This window comes from Protopterus annectens, chromosome 2.part2 (genome assembly GCF_019279795.1).
Source record: "Protopterus annectens isolate FY-2018-M chromosome 2.part2, PAN1.0, whole genome shotgun sequence".
NCBI classification, from domain to species: domain Eukaryota; kingdom Metazoa; phylum Chordata; order Ceratodontiformes; family Protopteridae; genus Protopterus; species Protopterus annectens.
In genome coordinates, this window is record NC_056730.1 from 386,914,309 (window position 1) to 386,941,198 (window position 26,890).

Here is a 26,890-nt window from a genome sequence, read left to right on the forward strand (position 1 = left end):
TTTAAAAGTTCGATTATGTAATATAGATGCATTTAGGAGGCTACATTGGGCATTTTCATTGGCAAAGAGAACTTGGCTGTGTGGTGGTCATTCTCTATTGTTTGTTGAAAAATGCAGAAGTCCTGCTGGTTAGCTTGAGTATATATAAGTACAACATTATTACACCAGAGAATATATTCAATTTTGTTGGTTGGTGCATGATTTGATGTGTCCTGATGTAAGCTAGGAACTCTTTCAACTGCCTCATAGGTACAAGAATATTAGGACTTTTATGTTCCCAAGTGTTTTTTCTTGTAACACTAAGAATTCTAGAGGTAATAAAGTTACTCAGTTCAATAGGTTTAAAGATGGAGAGAGATTAACTAGTGAAACGTGCAGCTTTAGGCATCAGCCAGCTATGACTGCTGCTGTTAGTCAGTCGAGATTATATCATTTGGTTGACTGACATCACTCTTCACTGCTTGCTGCACACGTTAATTCATTTCAGTATAGATCAGCACACCAAATGCATGACTTTTTAAGTAATATACTCAAGTCTCAGCACACTCCATCTATTTATTGTGAGAAAAGCATTTAAAAAACATACAAAAAACTTACTTAAAGTTACCTGAATAAGTACCAGATGCATCCTAACATAAGCATATGTTTTGATCAGCCAGATCCGCATAGTTCTCAAGTCAAAGACATGATGGGGGAGGTTAGCGCCCCTTACAATTGTAATTAACGGAAAGTTTGACTTGTGGGTACAGGTGATTAGATGTCAGTGTGACTTCATAAGTGGATATCCTTGGCATATAGCATGAACTTTTTTAACTTATATTATGTGTTTTGGGAGAGTAGGTATAGTAAAATAATGCTTGTTATCTATCAGATGTCATTTTAAGTCTATCACCTCCACCAGTCCTCATCCAGGATTCACCTGTCTTGGACAAAATAATTATGGAAGCAGATACTTTGGTCGCAAATGGTACCTGTAAAGCAAAACTACATTACAGTGTTACAGCATTACAGCAAAAGGTTAATTTATTGATATGTAATGAAAATGCCATCATATATATGTGTGATGACCCACCACTCAACCAGCAATCAAGGAGCCTCAATCCTCACCACTGGCAACAGTGGGTGACATACACTGGGAGGATGACAGGTACACACACAGTATTTCCAGATGCAGCTGTCTGCATCAATTGCAATTTCCCTTAAGAGCACACAGAGACCACAGTGAGTCCAGGGATGGTTTCTCCCTTTTTCTCCAGATCCCCAGTAAGACTCCCCACTGGCACAGCTATAGAGTTGAGATCTCAGCTGTGTGGCCAAGCCAAGACTTCCAGCACCCTCTCTGTCCAGCCAGTGCTTCACGTCCCTGCCCAAGTGGCTGACACACACACTCTTTGAGGTTTGATTTCTCTTTGAAGTTTGATTTACACACACACACACACACACACACACACACACACACACACACACACACACACACACACACACAAAACCACACACCTGGGAAAGACTGGAAGAGGTTTACTAGCTATGCTCCCTTTTGTCCAGATTATAAAGTAGTTATCACTGCCACCAATGAACTCCTTATCAGCTACTTTAAGGCCCTTAACAAAGGGTGTCCAATCTTACTGTGTAATATTAATTTTAATACAAATGGTAGTTTGACCAATAGCAAGGCTATTAGGAGTAGCCGACACAGTTTCACCAAATAAATATGCAAGTACTCTCAAAATTTAAATATCTCTAGACAGATCAGCCACAACAAAAAGTTGAAATATATTTAATATATTTAATAATAAATAATAAAAGAACAAGACAGTACTAGATATATTTTCACAGTGACATCAGAGTTCAAAACCACAGGAAATATTTAAAACAACATTGCAGGACAGTCTCAAATAAATAAAGAAAAATATCTAAACTAAACTTTGCTGTACTCCTGACTATATCCAAGAGAATTGTACTGTTCCCTAGAAACTTACTTACTTCATTGGAGCAAGGTAGAAATGGTGAATGGTTCTTATTGTTGCCAGGTCCAAGACAGAATACAGATTGCTCTGTCCCTCTCAGAGAGTTCTCAAATTAATATCTCATGTATTACTGCTGGAATAGCTTGCAGAATGATATCATTTCTTGTCATCTGACTCTATCCCAGGTGAAACCCCCACTGCTGGAAGCTTGGCAGTATTTAGCATCTACCTGTGAAAATAGATAGACTTCAGATCTTTGGCAGCTGCTGGAAGTCCTAAAACAATTGCATTCATTCATACTTTCAGATGTACTAATTAGTTCATTTTGAAGACATTACAGAAAGCTTCTTAGTATAGACTCTGTGCCTAGTTGCATCGAAAACTGAAAGATTTTATTGTGTAGCCATAAAGTAATTTAATTTCAGCTATTTTTCTGAAGTTAACCTCCCGTATTCCAGTTTCCACTGTTAAAATATATACATTTAAACAGTTGCAATACTGCATGGACATTTCTGTTCTATTCCAGTAGGGCACACTGTGGTTACAGTTCAAACAGCACTTTGCAAAAAACTTTTCAACACACACTTCTGTAGCAGCAGTTTGATATACACATGACATACAGTTCTAATACATTTTTAACACAAGCATCTTACACAAATCATTTCGATGTTCACCAATGACATATAATTATTTACAAAATTCCAGCTAGCTGGACTGGCAGTATTTCCTTTTGTGATGATATGTATTTGAGTTTCTACATACTTCCTTTGCTGTGCTCCATTTTATATTTGTGAGCAACTTGCTTTTTCACAAAACAAGTGATTTAGATCTGTTTCAACATTATATGGATGTTCATCGTGCATACAGCTGCAGTCCTTACATATGGGGTTCTACTGCCATCAGGCAGGTCCTCGGTCGGTCGAATTCCAAAGTCTAAGTCCGGCGTCGGTTGTTGTCGCCTTCTTCCCTGATGTCAGTGCGACAGAAGACACGGCCGACGCCATTTTCTTCAGTCTTTTTTGCCGCGCGGTGCCCGAAGCAGAAGCAGTTCGCAAGTGCCGGTCGGCCAGCTCCTGAAATTACGAAAATTTGGAAACCGAAGTCTTCTTTAAAGCTAAGTACCCCGTTGGGGAATCTTTTCTTGCCTCAGACCGATGTCAGACAAAGTTAACAATTGTATTTCTTGTGGGAAGGAAATACCGCATAAGGATTTCCATTCCCTCTGTATACCTTGTTTAGGCCCAGACCACGACGTCTCGGGCTGTCGCTTTTGTGCTACCTTTAATAAACGCACTATTAAGCGTCGGGCGGAGTTCGCCCAACACTTTTTTGGTAAAGCTTTTAACTATAAAATGTCGTTGGAGACTCCGACTACTGTTTTGTCCAAAAAACGCAAGGACAAAGACCGACACGCGAGGGCCACGGTCTCAACCGACACCACGCCAAGACCGGCTACACGTGGTCCGGTTCTCAGTGAGGCACCTACACAGCCCCTGACTACCGACGACGCTTCTCTGGCGGTGTCCTCTGTACCCGGGACCGCAGGTTCCTTGGCCCACACCCTGACTACAGCTACCGAAGCCACTGTGAGTGTTGAACCTCTTAATGTGGACAGATCTACTTCCACCCATGGTGTCTTCAGACCTCCTTCTTCCTTTTCCATCAAGGCCTTTACTAAGTCTAAATCAGCCATGCACTCCCAGAGGCCTGTTGCACAGGGCCCATCAACAGGTCCCATGCCTAAAAAGCAGATGCTCAAAATGGCTGAGGATTTAATTACTCTTATCAGGGTTCACAACCCCCACCGGACAAGAGACCCAGAGTGGAGGAAGAATCTCCCTCTTCTGACCAGGGCTCCATTATTTCAGAACATTCTGATGAAGAGGAGCATTCGTACTCCCCTTTTGAAGATTCTGATGCAGAACAGTCCATTCCTTCTGTATCCCCCCCCCCCCCCAGAGGATTTCTCATTCGGGGAAACCTTGCATACCTTAAGGGAACACTTCCATTGGGAAGGCCAGGATTTTTCAGATTCAAAGAAAAGGCTTAGGGAATTTCTTCTACTACCTCAGCACAGGCCTCTGGCGATACCTCCTGTCTTGGACATACTTGATGATGTTTATTCGGAGGCGTGCCTTAATCCGGATTCCCTGTCTCCAGCCCCAGTCAAGCCTGATAGGTACTACAGAGTTCCTAACTCACGCCAATTTCTTTACAAAAGCCATAATGCTGACCCAGAAACGAATTCTCAGGGTCCCAAGGGAATGAAGGCCTCTACTGCTAAGAATCCATTACCCTCTGAAAGAGAGTCTAGATCCTTAGAAAGGTGGGGAAAAAAGGTATATACCTCGGCCACTCTAGCCATGAGGGCCTTAAATTGTCAGTTCCATATGCTTAAATGTCAACAGTTTCTGTTATCACAATTAAAGAATAAAATGTCACAACCTGAACAACCAGATCTGAAGGAGTTGCAGGATATGATGCATAGTGCAGAACAAGTGGGTAAGCACACCTTGCAATGTGGTTATGATGCTCTAGAGGCCTCAAGTAGAGCTGCAGTTACAGGATCAGTCATTCATAGACATGCCTGGCTTAGGGAACAAACCCTGCCTGATCATGCCAAGGCTAAATTACTGGATGCTCCTTTACAAAAGGATGTGTTATTTGGTACTAATGCTGAGGAAATACTAAGGAAAATGGAAGAAAAAGCTAAATCTATGCAAACTGTTAAGGCTTTTCTACAGGTACAACCAGCACGTTTTAGTAGAAATTGGCCTACAAAAAACTGGTCCTTTCCAGCCACGGACAAGCCCCAAAGAGGTAGATACAGACGCGGAAGGGGCAGAGGTCAATCTCAAGGATCATACAGAGGCAGACAATGGCAACCTCCAGCATCAAGAGGTGGCGAAGACAATGCACAGCAATACAGAAAACAAACCCAATGACTTTTCCCTTTGCATGCCAAACAAGGCTCAAGTGGCAGCACCCTTGGGAGGAAAGCTGGCATTATTTTCAAGAAATTGGCATATTGTCACAAAAGACAAATGGATCCTGGACATTATAAACAGAGGCTACAGATTTCATTTTCACACTCTTCCAAAAATGAGAGGCATGCCGAACCTGCCACACAATCAAAGGGCAGAGGCTCAAATACAAATTTCAAAGCTCATGGACATGAAAGCTATTCAAGCGGTACCTACTCACGAGCAAGGTCAAGGTTTTTATTCCAGACTATTCCTGGTACCAAGGAAGGGAACCGATTGGAGACCCATTTTGGACTTATCCATCCTAAACACATTTCTACTAGTACCAAAATTCAAGATGCTCACCTTACAGCAGCTTATTCCCATGCTGGGCAAGGGGTCTTGGCTGGTAACATTGGACCTCAAGGAGGCATACCTGCATGTCCCAATCAGACAAAGCTGCAGAAGATACCTCAGATTTCTTGCAGGTTCAATCCACTATCAATTCTCTGCATTGCCCTTTGGCTTATCTACTGCACCCAGAGTATTCACGAAATGCCTGGCATCAGTAATTGCCTACTGCAGACTTCAAGGGATACAAATATACCCTTATTTGGACGACTGCCTGATCCAAGTGGACAGCAAGCACATACTTCTGGAGCATCTGGCTTATGTAATACAGTTATTGAATTCTCTGGGATACACAGTCAACAAAGAGAAATCCAGGCTAACACCATCTCAGAAAATAATTTTCCTGGGTGCCAACTTGTACACAAACACCCAGATGGCCTATCTTACGCCAGAAAAACAGGGGCAACTAACTCAGTACTTCAAGATACTAGCAAATTGTACCAGGCTAACTGCAAGGAAAATCCTGCAGGCGCTGGGATTCATGGCATCTTGCATTCTTCTAATCCCATGTGCAAAGTTGCATATGAGGAAACTTCAATGGTACCTAAAAAACCTATGGTCTCAACACAGCCACAGTTTGGAAACAATAATACCACTTATTCCATGTTTACAAAAGGAATTTCTATGGTGGGCTCAAGCATGCCAAACAAACGCAGGTCTACCATTCAGCAAGCCTCAAGCAAATCAAGTCATCACAACAGACGCCTCAGACTACGCCTGGGGGGCACACATGACAGACAGGTGCATTCAGGGCAAATGGTCCCAAAAGGAAAAGCACCTTCACATCAATCAAAAGGAAATGCTAGCAGTGATAAATGCAATTACAGCTTTCAAGTACCTCCTGCATCCAGGGCAATTACTAATAAGAACAGACAACACCACAGTAATGTGGTACATAAACAAACAGGGAGGAACGCATTCATACCCCCTGTGCAGGCTGGCCATGTCACTTTGGAACAGGGCTCTGGAATGGCAAATCGAGCTTCAAGCACAGTACTTGCCAGGTATGGAAAACACGCTGGCAGACAATCTAAGCAGAAATATGACAGACCCTCACGAATGGAAGTTGCATCCTCAAGTGTTTACAAAGATAATCCAAGCCTGGGGAAGGCCAGACATAGATCTCTTTGCCTCCCACAAAAATCACCAATTGACAAAGTTCTGCTCAAGGACATTTCATCCAAAGGCCTGAAGAGTGGACGCCCTTTCTTTCAGTTGGGCAGCACGGACAGTTTATGCCTTTCCACCTCTTCCTCTACTGACCAAGGTGCTTTTGAAAACAAGAACAGACAGACCAAAGATGATACTGATTGCTCCAGACTGACCAAGACAACACTGGTATCCACTCCTGAGGAGCCTAACACATTCTCCTCCCTGGACCCTACCTCTAATGCCTCTCCTTCTGACTCAGCACAGCTACAAAACTCTTCACAGTCAGCTGAAAACACTCAATCTGGCTGCATGGAAAATTCCTTAACACCACAACAGACCCTACTCTCCAAGGAGGTACAGGATGTCATTTTGGAAGCCAGAAGGCCATCTACTAGAAAAGCTTACACCGCAAAATGGAAACGGTTTTGCGCTTGGAATGAGAAAAAGGACCAGGATCCTAGAAAACTGAATTTGCCTCAGATATTACAGTATCTAACTGAGCTGCTGAACAGTGGACTGTCATTCTCCTCCATTAAAATCCATGCCTCAGCCATTTCTGCAGAATACAACACTGATCCACCCTTATTCTCTCACCCACTCTTAAGACAGTTCCTCAGAGGGGCTAAGAATATAAGACCTAGAAGGAAACAACCAACCCCAGCCTGGGATCTTAATTACATACTGGAAAAATTGACATTGCCTCCCTTTGAAGCAACTGCCTCAACAGATTTACAGTATTTGTCCTGGAAAACAGCTTTCCTTCTGGCTATTACCTCAGCTCGTAGGGTCTCGGAATTACAAGCCCTCATGGCTGTGCAGCCCTTTCTCATCTTCCATCAGGACAGGGTTTCCTTATGAACCAACCCGTCATTTATGCCTAAGGTAGTATCTAGGGTTGCTTTAAATCAGGCCATACACTTACCTACCTTTTACCCCAATCCTCAAAACAAAGGGGAAAGGCTGCTACACTCCTTAGACATCCATAGACAGCTGCGTTACTATTTAGACAGAACAAAGCCGTTCAGGAAATCAGAACAACTCTTTGTGTCCTATGCTGTAGGAGCCCAAGGGAATCCAAATTCCAAACAGACAATTTCAAAATGGATAGGCCACTGCATACATTTTTTGTTACTCCTTTCATGGTAAATCTGTGCCTACAGGCATCCGATCCCACTCCACAAGGGCCACAGCTACCTCTACAGCCTTCCTCAAAGGAGTTCCTACCAAAGATATTTTGGAGGCAGCCACTTGGAGTTCGGTGCATACCTTCACTAAACACTACCACCTACCTTTATACTCCAAAACTAGAGCAGGTTTTGCCACTGCTGTGGTGCAGGGCATTCTGGCTCCTCCTAATTCCACCTAGTGCCTACCACCCTGTGCGTAGCTTTGGGATTCTACCCATATGTAAGGACTGCAGCTGTATGCACGATGAACATAGTACAGTTTTGTACCTACCATAAATGTAGATGTTCGAGTGCTAATACAGCTGCAGTCCAGCTCCCTCCTTCCCCTCTTGGTACAGGCCTAGTGGCTAACTCCTCCACAAACAACCTGTTTGGGTTATCCTTCTATGGTGTGTTTGCTTGCAACTACTGAATTTTGATTATATTGCATTGCATGACTATACATAGATATATAAATTATGTATTGCCTTCTTTCTGGGGGCACCTGACATCTGGGGCAAGAAAGACTGAAGAAAATGGCGTTGGCCGTGTCTTATATACCCCTGTTGCACTTGCATCAGGGAAGAAGGCGACAACAACCGACGCTGGACCTAGACTTTGGAATTCGGCCGACCGAGGACCCGCCTGACGGCAGGAGAACCCCATATGTAAGGACTGCAGCTGTATTAGCACTCGAACATCTACATTTATGGTAGGTACAAAACTTTATGGAAGATGCATTATTTTAAAGTTATCATAGCTTGTACTAGCATCTATGATGCTTCTTGGCTATACTGAGTAACCAGTCCCACATTTATACCCTCTGTCTGCTTTGAAGTCAGTTACCTAATTAATTAGCAGTGAGTACCTTCTGTATGTTTTTAAGTGTTTTCCCACAGTAGATCATACCTGTCAACCTGCAGACATTGAAAATATGTTGTTCTGCTGTCCAGGTACTCTAATGCCAGTATTTCTGAACTGACTGTCTGAGTTCTACTAAAAAATTGTCCTCACTACATCTCTGCACCATGCTTGAAATTTCATGTAAATTATCAGTTTATAATTTTCTCCCATGTTCTCCACAGCAAACATTTTATTGTACTGAATTGTGTTGCATTAGACTCTATGCTAAAGACAAAATTACAAATAAAGGATTATCTGTTCTTCATCCAAACTATACAGCCAAAGGACAAAACACTTATTGTATTTAATACCGTAAATTATATTTTTCAACCCTGTTTGACTGTATAACTTTCTGAATGTTAGTACAGAGCCAGATAATTGAGTGGCTTTGCAGGCTAAGTAGCGTTAATGCTTTTCACCTTTATTGAGATTTTTATTTTTTGAACTCTTCAGCAACTTTAGAAATTTTGTACAATTCTTCTGTGTCATATTGACATACACTGGACTGAGTCAGTTTGGAAATCAATGTAATATCAGCCTGGAAATGTTACCGTATGGTGAGCCTGTTACTAAACTCTCACCTACATTTCGTTCTACTTGCAGTTGTGTTAAGAGCTGACCTCTCCACTTCTGTTTAATTGGTTTACTTTTCTAGCTCATTCTGCTGCTGCTTTGGTCCCTGCTTGTTGCTCTAGCTTGGTATTCTTCTCTTTTAACATCAAGGCTTATTTTCTGATTCTGCACTGTTGCTTTTGCACTATATTTTAATAATTGTCTGCCTCCCTTCACTGTTACTCATACTTAAACCTTCTATGGCTGATCTCTTCCTTCTTCTCTCACTTTTTAACTTCTCTGATCTTTTTGCACTAATCTTTTTTTGTGATTTTTATTACTCATGATGGATTTAGGCTCATTGGCTGCACATTGCCCACTAAGTGTTTCTTTAATACCATCTCAAATCAGTGCTAGGAAGGGATTTCAGCTCGTCTTTCAGTAGATCTCTTGTCATTCATCTGAATGTCCAGAATATTAAGTTAAAAAGCTCAAAATCCAAAATACCAAAGCCACAAAAAAAACAAAGAAAACAACTGTTTTTGCTGGTGGGCAACCCCCCATGCACCTACACACCCCATGTAAATTAAGTATACCAATACCAAGATCATATCACAGTGAGGAAAGGACCAGTACGTGATCCCTGCTCCACCACAGTCCCGTATTATACAAGTCCCATTCACTGGGAACCTTTCATATTTTGGATTTCAAGCTTTTTGGCTCAATATTCTGGACTCTCCCTATGTGAACATTTGACTAAGTGACAGGGTAACCTTTCGGTACAGTACAGTACTCAGGCTCCAAGAAAATAACAGCCTAGTCTTGGAGCATATTGTTACTTATTTAGACAGGTATAAATAAATTGATAAATAAATTGAGGTTTTCTGCTGTTTCTGAGACAGGAGTGTAACAGTTAGCATTCTTGCCTCAAAGATCTTAGTTTTCCAGTTTGGTTCCCTGCTATTATGCTTTCTCTAGGGAGCCTGTATGTTCTCACATCATACATGTGAGTTTTTATTAGCATCTTCCATTTCTTCCCAAATCATGAAGACATGTTGGCAGGCAAACCAGTGATTTAATCCTCCAAAATGCCTGTATGTGTGCATATGTTCTGTGTGTGCATGTGTGTGTGTGTGTGTGTGTGTGTGTGTGTGTGTGTGTGTGTGTGTGTGTGTGTGTGTGTGTGTGTGTGTGTGTGTGCATCCTGTATTGGACTTATTTCCCCTCAAGAACTGGTCCGTGTCTCCTGAAACAACTGGTCCTAATTTTACTTCAGTTGCTTAACAAGATACACTCTACTTCAACTGCAAACTTGAACAGGATAATGTGAATAGGATAAAACAGGTATCAAAAATGCATGAATGAGTGAATGAAGTTAATATTGTCATTGCCTGGATAGCTACTGAGTACTGATATGTTACTTATATCTGAAATTTACCTTAAGCTTCATATCTTTCTGTTTTAAAGCCTCGTCATGGAATACCACTGGCACAGATGTGATAAGCTAGGGATAAAATATGTGGGCAATGTTTCCTTATTAATTTCTACACACTACTCTTGGTTACCCTTTCTGGTACCATTACCTTTCTCAATGAATAAGCCATTGGTTAGCTAAATGTTAGATCATATTGTTTGCCACAGCAAGATACAATTATCTGTGGTCTATATTCTTCATGTGTCATCACCATCTGTGCTTTTCAGTGTGCTTACTGATTTTAAATCCACAACCTTTACATGTGTCTACTTAAAGATGTATATGACTAGGCATTTTATGTTCTTCGTGATCATTTGCCTACTATTGTTCCTATGTTTCTGGGTTTTCTTTGCATAGGTTATCTAAACCTAATCTGGTTATATGAATATAATCAGTAGGTGAATCAAATACCTTCTGCATTGGACTTAACAAGCCATTTCTGCTTTCACTGTGTGACAAAAGCTAGCTCAGGATGGGCTGCTATATTCCGCCTTTCATACCACATACCGTCCTGAGCACCAGGAGGTTATATATTCCCTTGGCTTCCTGAAGTCTTCTAAGCTAGGAAACCATTTGCTTTCTTAGAGTTTTCCTCCAAAATTATCTGTTGAAAAAAATACCTCATATGATTTGCATTATCTTACAAATGAAAAGCCACAAAAATGTAAAATTAGAAAAGTTTTCATTAGACAATGGGTAACATGCTGGCAATAGTGTCAATGGTCTGTTTGGTGATGCTGATATTTGTATTGCAAATTTATGAAAGAAAATGGCATTTTACTTGCCAAAAAATACCAGTGTCACGGTCAAACAAAGAGTTACAGCTCTATAACCATGTAATATATACCCAATGTTTCAAACAGAAAGCATTAACCTTCTAAGACCTTACCAGTGATGCGTGACACTAGTGCATTACATGTTGTTTTTTGTAATATTGCAAAATCTATGCAAGTTGTGCATATAATATTTTCACAGCTTTTCAGAATAACAGTGTCAGTGACTGGCTCAAAGGTAACACACTTACCTGTAATGCTAGAAGATCAGAAGTCTTTTGATTCTGTTTTCACATCATGTGCTTGGATTCTTTCTGGTCTAGTCACTAATGATCTAACAGTCAAGATGTAGTGCTCTCAGTGCTACACCATGAGTTTGATTCCCAGGCAGGGTAGTTTCATGGCTTTTGGATGCACTGCATCACAGCTGTTAATGCACTAGTTTTGCTGATCAAAGGTCATGAGCTTAAATTATGTTAGGTCTTGCCCAATATTGTGTTCTAGCTCATCTAACACACATAGTCAGAGGTGTTTTACTGGACTGCGAAAGACCCTGTCCTACTAGACCTCCTCCACCTCAGAAATATATGTGAATCTGAAACACTCACTCCAAGGATCTTAGCCTTCATGCAAACATAAACAAAACTTCTTGGACAGATGGCATCCTTGCCCCAAAGAAACCTTTGCAATTGAACAAGCTCCTTCTGCGAGGGAAACAATGTAACACTGGTATCCTTCATATTCTGTCTTGATTATAGAATGGACATCCACTGAGGTAAGCAGTATGTCCCTCATTGAATGGAGTGGCAAAGCTATCCACTAAACTCTCCATGGTGCATCAGCAAGCTATATATAGCCACCCAGTCCACCTGACTAGTAAAAACCTATGAACATGTGAACAATATTACTTTAGACAAAACTGTGCATGCTAGATATCAAGCATGGTACCAACACTGTGTGCCTTAACATTGTGTATATGATAGCACCATTTATTCACCTGAAGGTCATCCAGCTTTTACAATATTAACACAGATATGAAAATATTATTAATATTCATAACTGCTTTACCAGTTATATCAGAATGTTTTCACACTACTCACCAAATTTTAATATCATTTTCTACTAACACTATCCCCTCCACATGACAGTGTATGACTCAATTTTTTTGTTTGTAGACCAACAAGAGACTTTTCACACCAATGCCATATCCTTTAATTGTATTTGATGTTAGGTTACTTACTAGAGACCTGGACACATGTTAAATTTTTCATAATGTTTTGCAAATACTCTTTTATAGCCCTTAACAACATCACATCCTAAATATTTCCCTATCCCACTCTGTTGAGATGTATATATATATATATATATATATATATATATATATATATATATATATATATATATATATATATATATATATATATATATATATATATATATATGTATGCAAATATAGAAAAACAGTACTCATTCACGATAGCAGAACACGGCAGCTGGAAAAGACATCCAAGTTCAAAAGTCCATAAATCAAAAATTAGATCCAACTGCAAGTATTAATAAAAAAAACTTTAATTAAATTTTTGATTTATGGACTTTTGAACTTGGATGTCTTTTCCAGCTGCTGTGTTCTGCTACCGTGAATGAGTACTGTTTTTGTATATTTGCACATTATTTTTACGTCCACGGGAGCGTTTACCTTGTGGAGGTGCGGAGTATTTCTTACATATATATATATATATATATATATATATATATGTGTGTGTGTGTGTGTGTGTGTATATATATATATATATATATATATATATATATATATAGTTTACAATTAAAACATCAAACATCACAACATAAACCTAGCAAAAATGAGGTTTACATATTCGATGTTCACAATAGTAAGCAGTATGAAAGGTCAGACACCAAACCATTCTAAGTCAAATTCGACTCCTGCACTCTGATGTCTGTACTACAATGCACTGACAGTCATTTTTTGCAGGGGGCAAGCCCCCTGTGCGGGCTGCACACCCCCACACACCCTGCCACTTATATATTCCGACTCCGAGATCGCACTACAGTGCAGAATAGGGTAAGTCTCCCGATCCACACTGTTCCATGATCTCATACAAACATCACCCACGTGTGCACCACCTGCCTGACTACATATACCTGAGAATGTCATGCTCGACTGCATTGGTTCGATTGCCATTACCTTATCCGCTCCCTAAGGTCCCTAACTATCGCACACTCACCTTACCCGCTCCTTAACCCTAAGGTCCCTAACTATCGCACACTCACCTTACCCACTCCCTAACCCTAAGTTCTCTAACTATCGCACACTCACCTTACCCGCTCCCTAACCCTAAGGTCCCTAACTATCGCACACTCACCTTACCCACTCCCTAACCCTAAGGTCCCTAACTATCGCACACTCACCTTACCTCGATCCGTTCGCACACTTACCTTAACGCGGTCCGTCACCTTTGCACCACAGTCGAGGAAATAGCAAAGCCGCAGAAACGGCCCACCGAATACTTTCCCTAGGAAAATATTCGGTGTTCTGCAGCTTTGCTATTTCAAGCATTTGCTCTATATAGGGGTCGATATTATAACATTCAAAGTTTTAAGACTTCGATGTTATAATATAGACCCCAGGAACTCTACATTCCTGATGACTATACTTTTCTTGGAAGCAATGAGTTAAGATAGTTATTCCATGATGGCAATACTTCCTGCCAGCTTTTGTTTTAACAAGAAACTCCTAAAGGGCCTTCAGACTTCAGCCCAATATTTTATTTCCTCTTACTGGTCAAAATCATTGAAAAATTTGTGTATGAATAAGTCTGGACTTTATCAATAAATATGACATTATCTCTTTTATAAAACATGGATACAAGAAATGAAATACCGTACTAGTTGTTTATTTGTAGAAACTGAATCTGTTTACTGCAAAAGGATTGCTGTTTGTAGACCAACAAGAGACTTTTCACACCAATGCCATATCCTTTAATTGTACTTGATGTTAGGTTACTTACTAGAGACCTGGACACACTGCCTTTGAGGAAAGACAAAGATTATTTACTCATACTCAGTCCACATTAAGGATATTTACCAGGAGAGTACCTCAGAGTTCTGTTCTGAGGTGTCCACTGCTCTCCCAGTTTATAAATAGCTGTTACACTTATCTGTGAGATTTAAATTCATCCCTGTATGCTGATGACTTTGTGCTGATCTCTTATTTGTGAAGTATTCCCTCCATACCTCTCAACTGTATAGATTTTCACAGAAAGTCCACATTTTTGCCTCATATTTTCTATGTGTTTCCTATAAAACTGTTTTTCTGGAAAATCACTGGCCAATCATTGAGGAGAGAAGTCACAAAATAATGGCAAATACTGGAGTTTCAGATTTCATATCCTTCAGAAAATTCATGCTAATATAAAACTGGTTATTCTATTAACTTTCTAAGTTTGTAAGGGCAATATTTAGAAGGTGTCCCTATTTTTTCACCTTTGCCCCTCCCCCCCATTATTTGTGGCTTTGTCCAGATTCATTGCTCTAAGAGGTTAAGAGGTATGATTCTCTCTATTCAGACTGCCTACAGTACACATTTTATAAGTGTGGGGTTGTTTCTGTCTAAAACAATCTCTAAACCATGTTATCTGCAGATAAAGATCACAGTTAACTCTTTTTTGTCACTCTCAAAAAAATTTATAAAAAATGGCAATTGGCCAAATTTCCCTTGTTCACTTTGTGTGGAACCCTAAAGATATTCCTATTGAGCAGATATCATAGGTTCATAGATTATTACTAGACTAACTGCCCTTGTGGGTCATTTTAAGCCTAGCCAACTACCCCATATGAGAATCAAACGCTGCACCTTGTGTTTGCAAGGTAAACACCTTAACCATTATGCCAACCTCCCACCAACTTCAACTTGAGTGTGTGATCAGGTACTGGACTCATCTTGAACCATTATACAGACTGACCTATATCTGTCTCATGCTCATCTGAGAGTTGGCTGTAGCAACACACACTGAGTCTTAGCTAAGGTGTGGGAAGGCATATATAAATAAAATACCTCCTCATCCACAGAACCAGATTTGTGGATCCAACTGAGGTCTGAAGTTCACAGTGTAACTTACATTGCCTAAAAAAATCTGCCTTAATAAAGTTTCTAATGTATTTCTTTTAGCCAATGGAAACGATGATACCTGCCCCTTGTTAGAGCAAAGCAGCTGTCTATAACTAAAAGTTTGACCTTTTCATTTTTTTCTGTGGAAATACCTTTCCTGTATTATATCCGAACCATCATAGCTGATAAATCTGTGAAAAGTGAACCATCTTGTTCATTAATGTCAAGTAATGACAGAATCACTCTTCACAGCTGAAATCAGAGTATTAGCATATGCTTTTAAGTATTCTTCCTGCAAATACAAGCAAAATCACAGAGCTGTCATCATTTAGAAGCAGAATTCGCACTTGTTTACCAAATCAATCTATTTGGTTATGCTTCATGGTCAGTTGTTATGCTCTTTTTCTGTTGATTTGAATCGAATTTTCTACTGTATTTTTCAGTCTGGTTTTATTTTATGGATTGTATAAGACAAAAACTGGTTCCAAGTCACCAAGGAAGATAAATAATTCTTTATTCCAACAACAGATAGTAAGCGCTTTTGTCTACCAGTATAGACTTCATCAGACAAAATTATAATGGCACCACTCCTATATTTATACTACCCTTAATTGTCTCAATCAATCAATAAAGTTGAAAATTTTTAAAAACATCTCAACAAAATTAATTAATTAATCTATCACACTAATATGTGCAGTAACAATGTTAATAAAATTTAAAACACTTCTATATTGACTTTAAAGAGTTTTTTATACATAAACAGTAAATTGTTAAAAACTTAATAAAATTGCTTTATACAAAAAATTGTTTTATATATATTTATGTATATGTGTTGCATTTAATAAATATGGACAGGAATGACATTTTTTATACTTTCCCTGCTTTGTCAACTAAGATAGCTTTAATGCTAATATATTCATTCAAACCAGGGAAAATGTTAGCCTTTAGTCTCAACTGCCATCTCACTTCCCTATAAAGTAATATATTCTTCAAATTACCCTCCCTAAAATCATTTATGCTTCATGGTCAGTTGTTATTCTCTTTTTCTGTTGATTTGAATCGAATTTTCTACTGTATTTTTCAGTCTGGTTTTATTTTATGGATTGTTCCTACAGACTAGGCTGTTTGCTCATTCTGTGCAATATATATATATATATATATATATATATATATATATATATTGTTGTGTCTTTCGGCTTTTCCCGGTTAGGGGTCGCCACAGCGGAACTCCGGTCCGCTAATGATTGGCAGTAGATTTTTACGTGCCGAGTTGCCAGCCCTGACGCACATCCTTCAAAGAAGATACACACATTCACGCATGTCTCCACACAGAAGACACTCTAGCTGAGAATCTAACCGGACAGCGTCGTACTGTGAGGCGGCAACGCTACCGCAGCACCATCACCGCGGATATATATATATATATATATATATATATATATATATATATATATATATGCTGAAGAAAAAGCCGGTAACACTGTTGAATGGTTCACTCACCAAAAAACTGGAAATAGTAAAAGCAAAAGTGGTGAACCAACCACCAGGAATGAGCAGCAAAATAGTTCATAAACTACCAAAACTTGAATAAAAATAAAGTAGTAATCCGTAAAAAAATCCAGACAATCCTTTGTGAAACAGAGAATAAAGGCGCTTTCACGTGGTAAATCCGCGCTCATCGAATATCATTAAACAGATGCAAATCATTATTTATCCTGCAAAGCGCGGGAAATTAATTAGATAATTTTACTATTGAATCAGCTGAATATATGTTGCCAAGCATTAAATTAGTGCTTTCATTACACTGCAGACGTTTCATTGCTGTGTATATAAACAAAGCATGGAAAAGCAGAATTAAAACTATCTGTAAATGTTAAGAAATTGCATCAGGTTTCTCTGTATATATAACAATCGCTTGTATTCCCTTTTATAGCCAAAACAAAAGACAGTGATTTTCACTATTTAGTAATTAAGACACAGCTTTCCTTGCGCTGAGTCTCCCAAGAGACACACTTAATAAGTTCCTAACATTTGGTGTACATAAACGAATCACAAAACGATAACGCAGGACACTAGATACAAATATATATATATATGCACTATCAAGTATATCACATAACTTAGATGGCATAATTAATATGCCCCCAACTATAAACACATCAGTTCAAAGTACAAAGATATACTACTGGAAAATACTACATAAAGCTTGGCAAATAATATATATATATATATTGTAAAATTAAAACTGTGATATTTCAGACATCTGTGTCATTTCTCTGCAGGTTATTTAATATACTTTCTTCACCTGTATGCAGTTATTGTACTCTGCACAGATGTAAGTCTGTGCTCTGTTTACACAGTGACCTAGATCATTGGTGAAGGTGGTCCTTTATATCAGTCCACTTAGACATTAAACAGATGAATTAAGTAAATACATATTGCAACAGTTTAGCTTATGCTGGTTTATCAAGCTGGAAATAACATATTTTGTCTTAAATATGTTTTATTGAACAACATTTGCATTTTTGTATAATTGGTTCCTTTGTTTGTTGTAATTACAGATTCTACAAAGGTGCAACCTAAGTGGAATTTTTTTAAGTACCTTGTTGGTCCTGATGGGAAGGTCTTAAAATACTGGAAGCCAGAAGAGCCAATAGAAAACATCCGAAAAGAAGTAGCTGCTATAGTTGGACAGCTCATCTTAAAAAAGAGAGAAGAACTTTGAAGATTAAAGTAGTTTTGATATTTCATATTTTTCTGTTGGATGTCTGCTACAGTGGGAACAACAGCAATGCTCATCTAAACTGGCTAATACTTAATACGGCCTTTTCTTTTGTACAGATTGGGCCAGCGAACAAATTCTTTACTTTTTTCACATTGCAGTTCACCTTAAAGCATGTCAAAAGGAACATGTACTGTTTACTGTGAAATTTCATCTGAGGACCTCAACCTTTCCTACAATCTATAACCACTATGGGAAGAATAACACTCATAGAAGTTGTTACTTTTTCTTCACAGACTTTGTCATCCGACATGCAAGTGTCCCTATTTTTCAGGGACAGTACTAAGTATGTCTTTTTTTTACTTTGCTATATACCACCATTGCATAGTTCTATTAAAAAATGAAATGTATTTCCATAACTCTTCAAATAAGAAACCAGTCAGTCCTTACGTGCTTTTTATGGCCAGCATAGTAATTTCTACTTACTTATTCTCAGTTTGGCATAAACATTAACACATCAGTAAACAGTCTCTGCAATATTTTTAAGTGCCTGTCCCTGGATTTCATTTGCAACATGGAAGTTATGATGAGTGTTAAGGTTACTGAATTTGCTGAAATGTCCTTTTCTGCACAGGGGTTTCTGTTTTAAAGAAATTGAATGTCCAAATCATGTCTACAATACAACCAAAGGAATTTAGTTAAGTGGTCCATGCACAAAATCATTTTTGGTAATATCTTATTTAAATGTGATATTGCCTTTAATGTATACAGAATAAATGCAACCATTAAAGGTGACTGAAAACTATTTCCTTTTATGCTACTTGTCTTTTTATGTAATCAGTTATCAGTCTGTGCTGCATAATTCTGTGGTAAGTGCTAATTAGCTGAGAAACTTTTATGGTGTAATATGGTATAATCATAAATCAAGTGATGCTCAATAAATCCCATGAATAAGTCGGCATATATGGGAGCAAAAGATACTCCCATCGCTGTTCCTTTAAGTTGAAGATAACCTGAATTGTCAAAATAAAAAACATTTTTGGTCAGCACATGCTCAGTGAGGCATAAGAAGAAAGTACTGAACCCAGGATCATACAAAAATGTCTGTGTGAGCCAAAAATCCAAAGCTAGCATTGGGCGGGACTGCTCCCATCTATGTCGACTTATTCATGGGATTTATGGAGCATCATTTGGTTTATTATGCCAGTCATAATATTTTTCTGGGATCTATGGACATTTGGTGCCGCTACTTGGACAATTGTTGGTTGGTTTGGCATTCTGATTATACATATCTACATGAATTTGTAGAATATTTAACTGAAATTTAGTGGGGTATCAAATTCACTGTTAATTATCACCTAAAGGTAATTACTTTTTTGGATGTTGAAGTGAATGTGTTAGATGATGGAACTTTGAGAAGTACTGTCCATGGGAAAAATCCCCAAATTAATACCCTTCTTCATGTTACCAGTTGCCACCCCAACATGTTATTAACAATATTCCTAAGTCTCAGTTTTTAAGACTTAAAAGAATATGTTTAATAGCGGCAGATTATGATATACAGGCTAAAGATATGGTAACAAGGTTTCACAATAGGGGTTATTCTAACAGGAATACTCAAAAGGCTGTATCTTCTGTACAACAGGTTTACAGACATCAAGCACTTAAATAATGAGTTAAAGACCAGACACAAGAATCACCCCTTAGGTTCATTATGTATTTTGGAATAAATACTGGCTTTTTGCAGAACGTCATTTATCAGCATTGGGATATATTACAAATGGATGATAGGGTAAAGGAATTATTGCAAGACAAGTGTAGGTTTTTATATAGGAAAGGCAAGAATATGAGTGGTTGGTTTAATCATTATAAGAAAGGGAATAAAATGGTCCACGATGATGTACAGATGAAATTGGATGGCAGCAAATTAATGGGCTGCTATCCTTGTGGGCACTATAGTTTTTGTAAGTTTGTCCCAAAACAGAAGTCCTTTACCTCTCCCAATTGTCCCAGGTTATTTGATATTTTGGTTTATGGAAATTGTAGCAAGTTTCTAGACAGATCTTAGATATGTGTTTAGATGAACTTTAGTTATTTATTCAAATTACACTGGCATCAATTTTAAGATGTTTTTATACAGTAACCCCACAGAATACCTCAAGCAGCTGTCCCAACATGTTCAGACAGTTTATTTGTTCTTTATTGGTATGGGTTCTTATTATATACATGGGTGTTTAGACATGTGAAATTTATAGAATAGTTTACCCTTGTTAAAGTGTTCAAATGTTTCCTCAAAAAGTTTTTAAAGTGTTTAAAAAGTGTTAAATATATTTTACATATTTTTTTAAAAAGTATGATGTTTTATGGATGAGTTTGCACAAGGGATCCCATTTGGTACCTTACAAATGTGGTTCAGGATTTTTCTTATTATAGTGAGATATATATAAGAAGGTTTCCTTGTAAATATTCAATGTAACTTTAAGGAAAATCAAAGCAATTAATTAACTAATTAATTATTCATGGGGGACTATAAAATGATTAATTTAATGGGTGATCAGTGATTCTGATGAAATCCCTGTGGAAGGGAAGAAAGCGCTCAATCCGGGTTTTGTTTTTCCTTGTGTAGTTTAATAAAGTATTGTTTAACACCCAAGTGATATTAGGTGTGCCAGAAGTATGAATGCCTTATATAAGCATAGTTTAAAACATACCACTGCTAAATTTTCCTTTACTATTATTGATAGAATTCATAAACAATATATGCAGCAGGAAGGTCTACATTCTTTTCTTAATTATAAGGAATGTATGTGGATAATTAAATTAGGGGCTTTGTTTTCCCCTGGGGTTAATGAACAATTATAATTAATGAGTAGAATTCTGGAGACAATTTACTGTTTTCATTTATATGTTGGTTTTTGAGGGCACATTTAGTTAGCACTGATGAAAGCTATAAGCTGAAACCGGTATGCTTTTTCACCTATTGATGTTCAGACTTGATGTTTTTATGTGCTTTAAATCTGGATAAAATCTGCTTAGACTTTTGAGTAAACTTCCAGTTTGAATGAGAGCTATATTGTGTGCTAGCTTGTGGAGTTTTACCTTTGTTAATAACAATAGATCTCTGTAGCTGTTTCACACAAATGGGCTTCATTATAAGTAAATTTACAAAACAGAAAACCTCAGTTTAAGTATACCACACTGCATTTGTTTTGGAGCAGTGAACACATCCAATGAATTAAGCCTTTATTGTAACATAAAAAGTATTTTGGAAGTAGCGATATAATGCCACAAATAACAGCAGTTTTAATAGTGCAAAAAAGTCCAAATGCAATGCTCATGAAAACATAATTATAAATAGGCTCAAATTCAAATATGTATAGGTCTATCTTAATAGCAAATAGCATAGTGCAGCAAAACAATTCATTTACATTCATTTTTAAAATTCATGCATATTGAGTTAATTAACTAGAAGAAATAAAAAATAGTTACAAATCAGAAATTTAGATGCCACTTTCGCTACACATATTTATCCACATCTGTCCTTTGTCTAAATTGTCCTCTAAAATAGATTTAGTGGAACTTCACTCCCTAGAAGCTCTCTTCACCCTAGAGAATGCTGACATCTGTGAGGTCACAGAGACATGGTTTAAAGCCATGGAGAGTGCAAGGTTATAATGACTTCCACACGTTTAGACCTGCTGCTAAACAGGCAGGGACTAAATGAGGAGGTGTCTTGATTTACATCAAAAATAACTATACCTCAATGCTGGTCAAACAGGACAATGCACTTGAGCTTCTCCACATTCAAATCACCATAGGAAAAATGCAATATGACTTCATTGCAAGCTAAAGGTCTCCCTCTACGAACCAGAAAATCCATACCAGGTGTTTAAACTTATTGGAATTACTCACCATCCAACCCAGTAACCTTATTCGTGGGTGACTTTAATTACCCCACTATTAAGTGGAAATCATATGCAACACCAAATGTACAGGTACAGAAATTCCTCATTGTCAATGCACCAATACAGGGTCCAAACATACTGGATCCCGTGCTCAATAATATGGGAGAGTGCTGTGCACCCCTAGTTTAATATCTCCTCTGGCAAAGTCAGACCACAAAATGGTCTCCTTTGAAGTGAAAATAAAACCTGGAACCTTTCCTTTCCCTTTGGGAAAAACCATGTACCCATGAATTACCACATAGGTGGCAGTACACTAAACACCGAAAGTGTGATAAGAGACTTAGGGACACAGGTGGACAGTGATCTCACGTTCAATAACCACATCACAACAGTCAGGAAATCCTTCTATGAGGCACACCTCATCACTAAGGGCTTTTTATCCAGAAAAAAGGAGATCATTGTCCCACTGCACTCATCCCTCATTAGACCCATTATATAATACAATGCCCCCCGTTTGGTATGTACCTCTCAAGACACCTGCAACAACTGGAAAGGCCATAGAAATATCTCACAAAAAAAATCACACAGGCTGCAGAGCAGATGCTCTGACCGCTGCTAAACTAAAAAAAACAGCTATACTCTGCATATTGTCTACTCACTCAGAGCTGAGCCTGCTTAAACACAAACCGAGAAACTCAGACATGTTGGTTGCTACACAAATAAATCTCTATCCTCAGAGAGACGCCCTCAGGGATCTCACAACACAAAACAAACACAACAAAATGGGCAATAAAACATGCCAACAGATCCCCAGACTCTGGAATAGACTGTCCATACATGTCAAGCAGAGCGCCTCTTTGGCCCTCTTCAAAAGGAACCTTGACGATTGGATGGGAGATGGGAAATTCACCCTGGGGATCACGTCAGTCACCCTGCTAGACAAGGGTCCAGGGAAGTAAATATTGTGGGAAGAAATAGCCAGGGAATTGTTATGGCTAGGCTTGTATAGGCCCTAGGGCCGACAGCCTAGTACTAACCTATGAACTCCAGCTAACCCTGGAATATTCAGAAACTACTCTAAGGCTAAACTTTCAAGCCCCCATAAACCCTGAGAACACTATTGCCTACAAAGAACTGTCCACAGAAACCCTATACAAGCATGTTAACAGCTACATAGAAGCAGTTATACCCACCAGGAAGTAGTACAGAACTAACTAAAAAAACAGGCCACTCTGCTGGAATCAGAAAATCAATAGGTCTTATAACAGAAGAAGAAAATCATGGCAAAAATTAGGAAGAGCAGCACCCAGCAGGATAAAAGCACTTTCATAAAACTAAACAAACAACTTAGAGGACAAAATGTTTTTCCAATGCCAAATTTGAGGTAAATTTGGCCTCCCAGGCCAAGGACAACCACAAAGCATTCTTTAGCTATGTCCGTAACTTCAAAAGCAGTACACAATTGTGTGCACAGCTTATTGTAAATTGTGCCACCCATACTAAGCCAAAAGATATAGCAAACCTACTGGCTGACAAATTCAGCTCCAACTTTTTGCCTCTATTCCCATCAACCATCCCTCAGGAAATACCATCAAGTATAGCTCCCCCTGCCATCACTAGAGGACAGGTCATTAATGCTCTCTCTAAGGGCAGGAACACTACATCAATGGGCCCAGACGATATCCCAGGATGCCTTCTAAAGAGCATGAAACATGATGTATCAGGCCCTCTGGAATTGCTATTTAACTGTAGCCTCCAAACAGGCTTTGTGTCATGTGAATGGAGAGCAGTCACCCTTCTGCACAAAGGTGGGCTTCTACAGACCCAGGAAACTACAGACCCATAAGTCTCACTAGTCTCATATGCAAAGCCACAGAAAGAATTAGCATGGAAATGATCAATAATGACATAGACCCCCCCCCCAGACATCAAGGGGAGGTCATGCCTACACAACCTGGTGGACTACTTTGAGAAGGTCATGAAAGCAATGGATGAGGGCAAAATGGTTCACACTGTCTACCTTGACCTGGCCAAGGCATTTGGCACAATACCCCACTCAGACATTGTTGACAAACTTAAGAGGTTAGATACAAATCCTTATGTAACCCAGTGCATAGCCAGCTGGCTCACTGACAGGATCCAGGAAGTTAGAACTGGAGAGTCCACCTCTACAAAGAGGCCAATCGTAAAGCAGAGTCCCTAAGGGATCAGTCATGGGACCACTCCTTTTTGGCACTTACTTCTCTGAAGTCAAGGCTAATGTCAATAGCCTCATGCTGACTAAATTTGTAGATGATTGCAAATTAGGAGCTGTCATTGAATCGCCCACCAGCACAAATGTTCTTCAGGAAGGGCTGACACAAAAAAAAAAAATAACTGGTGCCAGAGCCATGGACTAAAATTAAATGCCAAGAAATGCATAATAGTATCCTTCAGGAAGTCATCCACACCTGGTAGCTATCATACTGACGGCAAACACCTAAGAGCTGACCCAGTAGTCACGGATTTGGGGACACAAAGATAGTAATCTAGCCTTTAGCCATCATGTGTCTACAGTAGTGGGGAAGTTATTCTATATTGTGCAACTTATAAACAAAGGTATGGCATCTAGGTCCAAGGAAGTCATTGTTCCACTTTATTCAGTATTTATCAGCCCTATCATTTAATACAATGTCCCCTTTTTTATGTACCTAACCAGGCATATCCAGCAATTGGAATGTCCACAGACGTTCCTCACTAAAAGAATACAGGGCATAAGTATTATGTCCTATGCAGACCGTCTCAAGGCTCTATTGCTGCATTCTGTCTCTTACAGGCTGTTGAGAGGAAATCTATGCCTGGTATACAAGGCATTGTCAAACCCCACTTTGATGGAGGTCCTGCATATCCACAAAACAACTTTACTTTACCCCCCTTTCATCCCCTAAAGGGCCTATAACAATACATGAGGAATGCCAAGTCCCTATTGTCACGGCTACACAGGTACAAACCGCACTGTCCAAAGCCAAGAATACAGCTTCCATGGGACCTGATAATATCCCTGGCTGTGTTGTACATGAATTACAACATGAACTGGCACCGCACCTGAGTACACTGTTCAATCACAGTCTCATTTCAGGCTTTGTTCCTACCGAATGGTGCACTGCTATGGACATCCCACTCCACAAAGGGGAAACAACTACAGACCCTGGGAACTACCGGCTCATTAACCTGACAAGTCTGATATGTAAAGCTATGGAGCACATCATCATGGACCTTATAAATAAGGATATAGGGAATCTCCAAACTCTGGACCCCACACAATTTGGGTTTGTGAAAGGTAGATCATGCCTGCTCAACCTGATAGACTTCTTCGAGTCTGTCACCAGAACTGTGGATGAGGGCAAGGTAGTTCACACAGTCTACCTAGATCTTGCCAAGGACTTCAACACCATCACTCACTCAGGAATCATAGATAAACTCAGTAAACTAGGCATAAATCCCTATGTCATAAGATGGGTTGCCAATTGGCTCACTGATAGAACCCACACTGTAAAAGTAGCAGACTCCAAATCTGACTACCGACCAGTTACAAGTGGTGTCCCACAGGGATCAGTCCTAGGTGCCCTCCTGTTTGGCATCTACTTGTCTGAAGTTCAAGCCAACACAAAGGGACTCTGGCTGACCAAGTTTGCAGATGATTGCAAACTGAGAGTCATTTCTGATTCTCCAACTGATGTAGACATTCTACAAAAATGTCTCACTGACACCGATGACTGGTGCCAGAACCATAGCCTTAAGCTCAATGCCAAAAAAGCATTGTCATTCCCTCTGGGAAAAGTTCAGTGACCATGAACTACCACATAGGCGGTAGCCCACTAAACACCGAAGGTGTGATAAGAGACCTGGGACACAGGTTGACAGCAACCTCTCCTTTGATAACCACATTGCCACCATAGTCAGAAAGTCCTTCTGTGTGGCACATCTCATTACAAAAGGTTTCTCATCCAGGAAGAAAGAGGTCATAATCCCTCTCCACTCGTCCCTCATTAGACCTATTATAAAATACAATGCCTCATTCAGTATGTACCTCACTAGACACCTACAACAATTGGAAAAGTCACAAAAATACCTCACTAAGAGGATCTTAGGTCTTAGATACATGCCCTATATGGACAGAGGCAAAAAACTCCAGCTATACTCTGTCTCTTATCGCCTAATTAGAGGCGATCTCTGCTTGACCTACAAAGCCATGTCTGACCCAGAGCTGCTAGATATGCTACACTAAAAAGAAATCTCAATCCCTCAGTGCCACAAGCTCCAGGGACCTAAACCTCATTACCACAATAAACAGAACATGCTGGAGGGACAGGTTCCTAACCCAGAGACGTCCCATACTCTAGAACAAACTTCCCATTCATGTCAAGTAGTGCACTTCACTGGCCCTCTAAGAGAAATCTTGATGAGTGGATGGGCAATAGGAAGTTCATCCCGGGGATCACTTCAGCGGCCTTGCTTGGCAGGGGCGCTGGAAACTAACTTTGGGTGGCATGACGCAAGGGAATCTTCTTGGGCTAGGCTTATGTAGACTCCAAGGCCATTAGCCTTGTACACACCTATGAACCTCTGAACAAACAACACCAGAATTACCAGTTCTAAAGACTTAAACCCTACCTGTGATATAAACAAGCCTGCTGGACAGACAGGTATGTATCCCAGAGACTACCCTGTCTCTGGACAGGCTCCCCATCCATGTGAAGCAGAGCACCTCCCTAACCCAATTCAAGTATATCGTAG

The 26,890-nt window shown here is 39.4% G+C and overlaps 1 protein-coding gene across 1 annotated transcript in view; it reads left to right on the forward strand.

Moving 5' to 3' along the window:
• Positions 1 to 19,014, forward strand: part of GPX8 (glutathione peroxidase 8 (putative)) — a 62,293-nt gene extending 43,279 nt beyond the window's left edge. The window contains exon 3 of the mRNA XM_044063911.1: positions 18,049 to 19,014. Coding sequence (XP_043919846.1) covers positions 18,049 to 18,212 — 164 coding nt within the window. The 3' untranslated portion in view covers positions 18,213 to 19,014. The remainder of the gene's footprint in view (positions 1 to 18,048) is intronic.
• The last annotated feature ends 7,876 nt before the right edge of the window (positions 19,015 to 26,890 follow it).